We start from the raw sequence: 9,502 nt of genomic DNA on the forward strand, positions 1-9,502 counted from the left end.
AGTGTTCATGGAGGGTATGGTTTTGGAGATAAGAATGAAGCAGGAAATGATATTTTGGAATTCGCATCAGCCTATGACTTGAGTATCATGAACACATGGTTTATGAAGAGAACATCCCACTTAGTGACTTAGGAAAGGATAAGGGTAAGGGTAGAAATGGATAAGGGTAGAAATGGAGAAGTTATTCTTATTGATAGGGAGTATATTGATGATGTAGTAGCGGTGTCTAGGAAGAGCGATAGAATTATGAGTGTCAAGCTAGTGATAGGGGATGAGGTTGTGAATGTCATTAGTGCATATGCGCCACAAATAGGATTAGATGTCTCTATAAGACAAGCTTTTTGGGAGGACTTAGAGGAAGTGGTGCAACAGGTTCCTAGGGATGAAAAAATGGTACTGGGGGTGATCTCAATGGACACGTGGGTTCTAGGCGAGATGGGTTTGAGAGTGTTCATGGAGGGTATGGTTTTGGAGATAAGAATGAAGCAGGAAATGATATTTTGGAATTCGCATCAGCCTATGACTTGAGTATCATGAACACATGGTTTATGAAGAGAACATCCCACTTAGTGACTTATCGGAGTGGCGGTAATGCGAGCCAAATTGACTTCTTCTTAGTAAGGAGTGCTTGGAGAAAGAGTTATATTGACTGTAAGGTGATCCCTGGTGAGAGTACGACAACCCAACATAGAGTAGTGGTGCTTGATTTTCGAAGTAGGAAATGTATAAGAAAACAAACACCACAAGTAGAGACTAAGATCAAGTGGTGGAAATTGCAAGGAGAGAATCAACAAAAATTTGTGGATGAGATGACCAAAAAAGATGTTTGGACTTGTAATATGGATTTAGATATAGATTCGGTATGGACTAAGATGGAGCATAGTATAAGGGAAGTAGCGAAGGAAGTTCTAGGGGAATCTAAAGGTAGCATGCCACCGGGTAAGGACACATCTTGGTGGACAGAAGAAGTACGACAAGCAGTAAAGAGTAAGCGAGAATCCTATAAAATATTGGGGAAATGTAGGAGTGACGAGAACTACGAAAAATACAAAGAGGCTAAAAGCGAAGTAAAGAAGGTCATACGAGATGCTAGAGAGGTGAATCGGGATCTGTATACCAGATTGGATACGAAAGAAGGGGAAAGAGACATATATAGAATTGCTCGGATGAGAGATAGGAAGACGCGAGATCTCGGAAAAGTTAAATGTGTGAAGGATGTGGACCAGCAAGTCCTAGTTGGAGATAAGGATATCAAGGAACGATGGAGGTCCTATTTTGATGACTTATTTAATGGAGATCGCAGACAAGATGTAGGAGATATAAGTATCCATCACGATATGATAAATCATGAATGCCTGCGGAGAATTCAAAAAGGTGAAGTCAAAATGGCATTAAGTAAGATGAAGTTGAAGAAAGCAGTAGGACCTGATGGCATCCCTATTGAGATTTGGAGATGTTTGGGAGAAAGAGGAATCGAATGGTTGACGACGTTCTTCAACAAAATTTGGAGAAACAATAAGATGCCATCAGAATGGAGGAAAAGTATCTTAATCCCTTTGTATAAGAACAAAGGCGATGTCCAAGATTGTGCCAACTATCGGGGAATCAAATTAATGAGTCACACTATGAAACTTTGGGAGCGAGTGATCGAACAAAGGCTAAGGAGGACGGTGAAGATCTCGGAAAACCAGTTTGGCTTTATGCCGGGAAGATCAACTATGGAAGCCATCCATCTAATGAGACAATTAATGGAGCACTATCGAAATAAGAAGAAAGACTTGCATATGGTTTTCATTGACTTGGAGAAAGCATATGATAAGGTACCAAGGGAAGTACTTTGGTGAGCCTTGATAAGGAAAGGCATTTCGCGGAAATATATTGACATCATAAAGGACGTGTATGAGGGAGCATGCACGAGTGTACGTACTAGTGTTGGGAAGACGGAAGAGTTTCCTATTACGATTGGAGTGCATCAAGGTTCCGCATTAAGCCCATTTCTTTTTGCCATCGTTATGGATGAACTAACAAGTTCACTTCAAGATGGTATACCATGGTGCATGCTGTTTGCAGATGATATTGTGTTGGTTGATGAGACGAAAGAAGGAGTGGAGAGGAAGTTGGAACTATGGAGACAAACTCTAGAATCTAGAGGCTTTAAGTTGAGCCGAAGTAAGACGGAATATTTGGAGTGTAAGTTTAGCGGCCATAGGAGTAGGGAGGCAGGGACAATCACCCTAGATGTGAGAGTTGTTCAGGCCTCGGATTGTTTCCGGTATTTAGGATCTATTATCCAAACGGATGGAGAAGTAGATGGAGATGTTGCTCATAGGATTAAAGCTGGTTGGTCGAAGTGGAAGAGTGCTACGGGTTTCCTTTTAGACCCCGGCATGCCTAATAGATTGAAGGGGTCACATCTATTCAGAATAAAATGAGAGAAAAGGATCGGGTGAGTAACGAAATAATTAGGACAAAAGTAGGGGTCACATCTATTCAGAATAAACTGAGAGAAAACCGACTAAGGTGGTTTGGCCATGTGAGACGTAGAGCGCTTGATGCGCCGGTTAGGAGAACCGAAGAGTGGCAAATGGATGTAGTGGTGAGGGGTAGGTGAAGACCTAAGCAAACTTGGAGGAGGGTGATTGAGAGTGATATGAGTTTACTGGGAATTGAGGAAAATATGGTAGTGAATAGGACGGAGTGGAGGGAGCGAATTTGTGTTGCTGACACGACTTGATTTCACGGTTTTATATGATGGTTCATGTTAGCCCACCCCGAATCATTTCGGGACTAAGGTTTTGTTGTTGATGTTGTATATTAATAGAGTAAATATATAGCGTTTTATGATAAGCAAGTCCTATAAAATATGGAAGTAAGAAATGAGTATAGTAAGTTGTTGATTAGTGATGTGTTTTTGCTATGTGTCGCAACAAAGTTGTATACGCCTCTATACTGTGAGACTGCTGTGATCTCATCAGCAAATTCCATCACGGTGACAGTAATTCCACACTATCCATCATATCAGCAATCCCACATCACTGAGGATGTTAACCTCATAAGATGTATTCTGTGTTTTATAGGAAGGCTAATGTTACTTTAAATTTGATGACACCTGCTGTTGAATAATGAGAATCAAATGGAGATATATAATAATCAGCTTTTTCTTCTTGAATGACTAATATCAAGTCAACTAATTTGTTGAACTTGTGATAGATGCTCCATTCAATGCTTGCGAACTATTTCAACTGTTCAGGCCTTATTGACCATGTAATATGCTTCACTTCAACATTATATTAGTAAACAGAAATGAAACTGTAAGTTCAATAAGAAGCAACAGACAATGAACTTCACATATACATTTAGATGATGATACCACTGTTATTGTCTGTTAATAATATAATATCCAATAGGTAGGTAGGTAATCCTGAAAGAATAATTGACATTTGTAATAAAAGAATCAGGTTCTTTTTAGTTCAACAAAGGAAAAAAAAAACAAGGAACTGCTAACTGTCTTGAAAGAATATAAAACCAGACTGGAACTAAGGTAAATTCATCTTCACGATATAGACAACAAACAAACGATCTTTGCCATGACGCTTATGTTGGGTAACAATGTACGTATGAGTAGATACATGCCCATGTTATCCAAAACGTACGTACGGCACTCCATCAATGTGGAGATCAAGCCATCTCATCAAGACGGCGATCCATTATGTTTGATATTGTTTCAAGGAACGCAACTTCACTTGTGCCAGGAAGCACAGAATCATGTGCTTCTTCAACAATCTGCTCGATGACAGATGCATCGTTCAATGTCTCTCTGCACATTATGCTTCCAATAGCAAATGGTGTGAATCCCCTATCCACCCCCTTCTTCAGAAGCATGGTGGAGATCCGAAGTGTGCGTGCACATTCAACAGGAATGTTCCATCCATGGAACTTCAAAAGAGCAATATCCTCCTCAGCGTCTAGTGATTTTATATACTCCACAGTACTAGAGTCGTAAGGTTGACGAGCTTGAGGCCAATACAGCCAATCAAAGGTGCAATCTTCAAACTGTGGAAGGAAGACTACATTGTTTAATTCAAAGAAAATGGCCAACACATAACAATATTAAAAAAATAAAATAATGAGAGATCTAATCCAAGCTGCTGAACCAGTTAAGGTGTCAATGTCATGTTCTATTACAGCCTTGACAGAACAAATGAAAACAAAGATAGATATTATGCATAAAGTTGCAAGAATATATAAGCATGCGGAGCAAGCAATACTTACGCTATCAGGCAGGCAGTAGCCATGATCAATTGGAATCAGAACAGTCCGCCCATCTTCTGCACATTTGCTCCACAAAATATTCCCAGAATGCCTATCTGCATTTGCCATTCTTATATCTAGGACAGAAATTTTGTGAACTTCCTTCACTGGGAAGGCACCAGGACCGATATCTTCACAACTTCCATTGTTCTCCATGTACATTTGCAAGGATCCAATCTTTACTGCTACATCATCGGGATGATTGAACTCTTTGTGAAAGCACTTGACCATAACAGTAGGTGGAACTCCAGCAAAGCCCGGCTCATCGCCGAATAAAGATCGGTGTCCGCTCTCTGGATGATCCAAAATGTAAGCTGCAACTTCCCTGAAAGCCCCTCCGCCAACTCTAGTACCCTTCTTTAATCCTTCACCATCAGATGACAATGGTAGCCCTCGAGGATTGTTCACAGCCATAGGTTCTTCATCAATTGGCTTAAAAACAGAAACAATCTTCTGTCCAGAAGAATCCTGCATAAAATAAGCGCCCCCTGTACCCTCCATTGATCTGACTGGATTATTTCCACCTTCCAATCCATCAATGGTAGCATTTACCATATTCCGAATCACAGAGGGCAATTCAATTTTGGGGTTAATAGTAATTGGCTCCAACACAAAATCTCTATCAGGAGGCTTTCTCGGCATAATCTGTGTATCAATTTCATAATTTCTCCCATCATTCTCTTCTGCAACACCATGTTGTTCTTTGGCCTTCTTCTCATCATTCAATTGAGGTGCAACAATTGACAATTCAAAATTCTTCTCTACAGGTCTTGTCCGCACCTTCACAGATCTCCTCACCAAAAAATGAACCACTGTATCATTACTATATTTACAGATATCATCGATAAGCCTCTGATCGTCGAGCTGCTCTCCATCACAAACAACCTCATGCTCATCAAGATCATCAAATTCCTTTTCCTTCTTAGCAACCTGTTGTTTAACATATCCAACATCTCTCCCTCGCTCCACATGAAATGTATATTCTTTCCCACTTACAGTCTTAACCTTTATAAGCTGAAGATCTGACAGCCTAAGAACCAAATGTAGAACATTCCCCTCAGTGACTCCATAGTCACGGATGAGGGAATTACTCCGAGACAGTTCCCGACCTCCACAGACCAATTTTTGGTTCCTCACAACAAATCCTTTACAGGATTGAATTCGTAACTTCACAGATTCGATAGAATCAGACGCTAAAACACGCATTGGGATCATAGACCTCCCAACTGAGAGGTATACCAATATATACTCAGAGCTAGGAAATGACTGATAATTGAAGTAGTAGTCAGAAGGAAGTAGAGACCCATTGTGAAATGGAGTGAGAGTAACACCAGCAGACGACATTTTTATTTTGCTTCCTAGACTAGGTTTTCAAATTTCTGAACAAGGGAATCAAAAATTACAAAACTATACAGGGAACTACAGGAAATTAGACATGCTTAAAAACCCTAAAAGACGAATTTTGAAATTTTCTGTACAAGACAAAAAACCTAGACACAAAATCCGGCAATCAGAGCCGAAACCCTTCGTTAAAACAACAAAAGATCGAACACTGAAACTACCACTACATCGAAAGGATTAAATTCCATCAAGATCTTAACAGACATAGAGGGGAAACGAGAAATCATGAAAAAGAAAAGAAAAAACACAGTATAAACAGAAAGAACAAAAGGGAAAAAGGATCCTTACGAAACCGGAAGAACCGAAGAAGAGGGTGAAGAGGAAGAAATGTTAAAAAAGGATTGAACAACAGAATCTCCGATAGCTGAGAAAGATTTTTGTGATGGTGAAAAGGTGAGGGAGCGGGGAAGAAGAGAGAGACGCGTGGAGCAGCCACCAATTTCTACGTAAAGATGCGAACTTTTTTTGCAGTTTTTCTTAATTTGGGTTTTTGGTCAAATGAATTAGGGAATATGCTCTTTTCTAGTAAAACAAGGCAGGCGTGCAGGTTTCTTGTTTGTTAATTGGACTTGTCTCTCAAGAAATATATATATATATTTTTCTATTTATCTACTCATATCACTATGGATGTTAATCTCCTTATTAAAATTAAAATAATTGATAAATATTCTTTGTTTTATAAACAAAATAAAAGGATAAATAGTCTTGGAATAATACTAATGACTTATTATATAGTACTAGATAGTACTACACTATTTATTTATTATTATTATTATTATTTAAAAAATATAGAAAATAGTTCCTTATTTGGGATAGGAATTTATTTTCTACGTAACAATGCTTTTTCCATGTATTCGGATAAGTCACTCGGTTTGGAATTTTCACATTGATTTTGATTATAATAAAAATATTAAATTAAATTAATATCTTCATAATTAATAACATATTAAAATAAAATATTAATTTATTTATACTAATGTGTTTGTTGAAGTGTTCGATAATATAAACCTTAGTTCAAAAAAATTGAGATTGGATCTTAAGGCTTAAATCCAAGCTCACTTAATACAGGCTTGTGAAACAAAGATTAAGCTTAGCCTTTAGAAGGATCCAGAAGTCTTCCATTCATCTCAAAGATAAGATCATTTCCGGAAGACAAGAATCAAGTCACATTGGACAAGATCAAATATGTTGGACAAGACAGATTTGACTTCTACACAACTCACAATGCCCATACCAGATAAGGAAAGTTTCAGAACCAACAGACGGCTTGTCTCCTGGTCAACCTAAGAACTTTGCCTGATTTGGTTAGACCAAAAAGTCTGCCTTCGACTAACTCTGGAGCACAGTGCAACAGACAAAGGCAATGGTAAAGGATAGAAGATCATTGACTGTTGACACTGGCCTCTGAGTACCAAAAACGACAGTCGAACGTTTTTCCCTCTCAACGGTTATTTTGAAAGCCTTAAGTGTCAACTGTAAAAGGCTTCTCATTTGCAACATTGGAACTTGATCTTCAACGCACAAAAACTCTGAGTGATCATTCCTTGAAGTTCCAAGCAAAGCAAAGCAAGAATTGTTTACACACACCTTCATATTCTTCTGTGTAATCTCTTTTTTAAGTTCATTCTAAGTGTTCTTAGCTTAGAACAAAATTATCAATTCTTTAGAATAGTTTGGAAGCTCTGTTTATTTGGTATTTAGCAAACAAAGTTAGATAATTCGGAGTGTAGGATTATAGAGGAAAGTACTATATAATTGCTCAACAACTATTGTAAGGGTTTGTGCTCTATTAGAAAGAGCTCAGTAGTGGATTAAAGCTCGGAAGATGAATTTCGGGGACTAGATGTAGGCAGGAGGCTGAACTAGGATAAATCTGTTGAGTATCATTTTCTAACTCTTACTCCTTTTAAGTGCTTGCTTTTAATTCGGAACCATTAACTAGTCAGAGTTATACCTTAAATGTGCAAAGTTCGGAAGTCTCCTAAACGTTATCTTTCGAACCAAGTACATAAGCAATATTAGTTGTTAATCAACTAAAGGTGCCTTTGAACTTTAATATTTGCACTCTGAGTTGTGCTGCTATGCTGTGAGAAACATTTTACACTTGGCAAAAAAATTTAATCTGTAATAGTTTCATTAACCCCCCTGGAACTAATTCTCACATAACTAAGAGACCAACATGATGGTTTTAATTGAACGTTGTATCAAAATTTTGGCTAGGCATTGGTCAACATTTTTGCGCTTCTTGTTTTCAACGGCTTCAGATATGTGTGTTCCCTTCTCATCTCTTTAGTGCTATTGTAGTTCTTATTTGGAAAGCTGATTATTCTACTTCTACGAAGGATTTAAGACTTATTTCACTATATAATGTCATTTACAAAATCCTAAATAAACTCTTAGCTAATAGATTGAAATGAATTCTTTTTTATATTATTTCTGAGACACAATCTGCTTTTGTCTCAGGCTGGTGTATTACTGATAATGTTATTGTTGATTTTGAGCTTATCCACACTATGAAAAGGAAGATTAAAGGAAACCAATGGGATATAACTTCTAAAATTTATACCATTAAAGTCTATGAGCGTATTAGATGGTCGTATCTTCGTGGTATCATGGTCAGGAAAGGTTTTCATGCAAACTTTATTGACTAAGTCATGTTGTGTGTCTCTTCTGTTCGGTGTCATTTTTTCCTTAATTGCGAAGGGGTGGGCCCTATCATTTCGGATAGATGCTTACATCAGGGTGATCTGTTATCTCCTTATTTATTTATTCCTTGTGTTGATCGTTTGTCAGCTCTTCTGAAACAGGCTGGCGTTTAGGGGACTCTTCAATGTGATAAGGTTAGTAAGCATGCCCTGATAATTTCTCATATGTTTTTGTTGATGATAATTTCTTTTTCTTTAAAAGTACTATCGGGGAGTGCCTGACATGAAATCTATCCGTAGTAATTATGAGTGTGCTTATGGTTAGTTTGTGAATCTCCAGAAACTCTGGTATTTTTTTAAGCACTAATGTGAGTACACATTCCTAACTTGAAATTAAGAGTATCCTTTGTGTCACGACCTCCTTAAATACAATCAGATATCTTGGGTTGCCCTCACTTATGGGAAAAAGGAAATGTTTATTTTTCAGCTACCTTAGAGATAGACTCTACCAACGACTCTTTAACTGGAGTGTTAAATTTCTTTCCTAGGTTGGTAAGGAAATTCTTCTAAAGTCTGTAACTTAGGCAATTCCATCGTACTATATAAGTATTTTTTGTTCCTATCTCTTTCTATGAGAAGCTTTATGGGTGCGTTTGGTAAGACGTAATGGGCTTCGTAATGGAATGCCCATTACATCAAAAGCCCATTACTATGTTTGGATGTAAATTTTAATTTTATTGGAATGGAATGGGGATTACATGACTTAAATTTTCTTCCATAACTTTTGTAATCAGGATTACAAAACAAATCGAAAGGAATTCCCATTACATTCCAAAATATGTAATCACGATTCCTTCTATCTAAACTCTCCTTTCGCGATATTCATCTTTCACAGCTTCTCAATATTCATCTCACTCTCGATCTAAGCTTCTCAACATTCATCTCACTCTCGATCGATCTAAGCTTTTCAATATTCATCTCTCACTCTCTATCTAAGCTTTTCAACATTGATTGTGAGAGATCGATCTCCTGTTTAAGCCACTCGCCTGAACTCGGAAACTAATTTGTGATTGATTCTCTCTCTTAGGTATTCTCATTCTCTATTTTATTTCTGATGCAGATTTATGGTTTATGATTTTATTTCT

General features: G+C 37.7%; 1 protein-coding gene across 1 annotated transcript; it reads right to left on the minus strand.

The window, feature by feature from the left end:
- Nucleotides 1–3,333: 3,333 nt before the first annotated feature.
- Nucleotides 3,334–6,249, minus strand: LOC136217553 (phosphatidylinositol 4-kinase gamma 4-like). Its single transcript, XM_066004127.1, has 2 exons — nt 4,273–6,249; nt 3,334–4,053 (listed from the first exon to the last, which is right to left on the minus strand). Exons 1-2 carry the CDS (start codon nt 5,653–5,655, stop codon nt 3,679–3,681), a joined length of 1,758 nt encoding a protein of 585 aa, XP_065860199.1. The 5' UTR covers nt 5,656–6,249; the 3' UTR covers nt 3,334–3,678.
- Between the last annotated feature and the right edge of the window lie 3,253 nt (nt 6,250–9,502).

This window comes from Euphorbia lathyris, chromosome 2 (genome assembly GCF_963576675.1).
Source record: "Euphorbia lathyris chromosome 2, ddEupLath1.1, whole genome shotgun sequence".
NCBI classification, from domain to species: domain Eukaryota; kingdom Viridiplantae; phylum Streptophyta; class Magnoliopsida; order Malpighiales; family Euphorbiaceae; genus Euphorbia; species Euphorbia lathyris.

Excerpts from the sequence above, each read along its gene's own strand:
- LOC136217553 (XM_066004127.1), bottom strand. The coding sequence starts at position 5,655 with ATGTCGTCTGCTGGTGTTACTCTCACTCCATTTCACAATGGGTCTCTA. Across the intron at positions 4,054-4,272 it reads GCTACTGCCTGCCTGATAGC|TTTGAAGATTGCACCTTTGA; the intron begins GTAAGTATTGCT and ends TTCCTTCCACAG.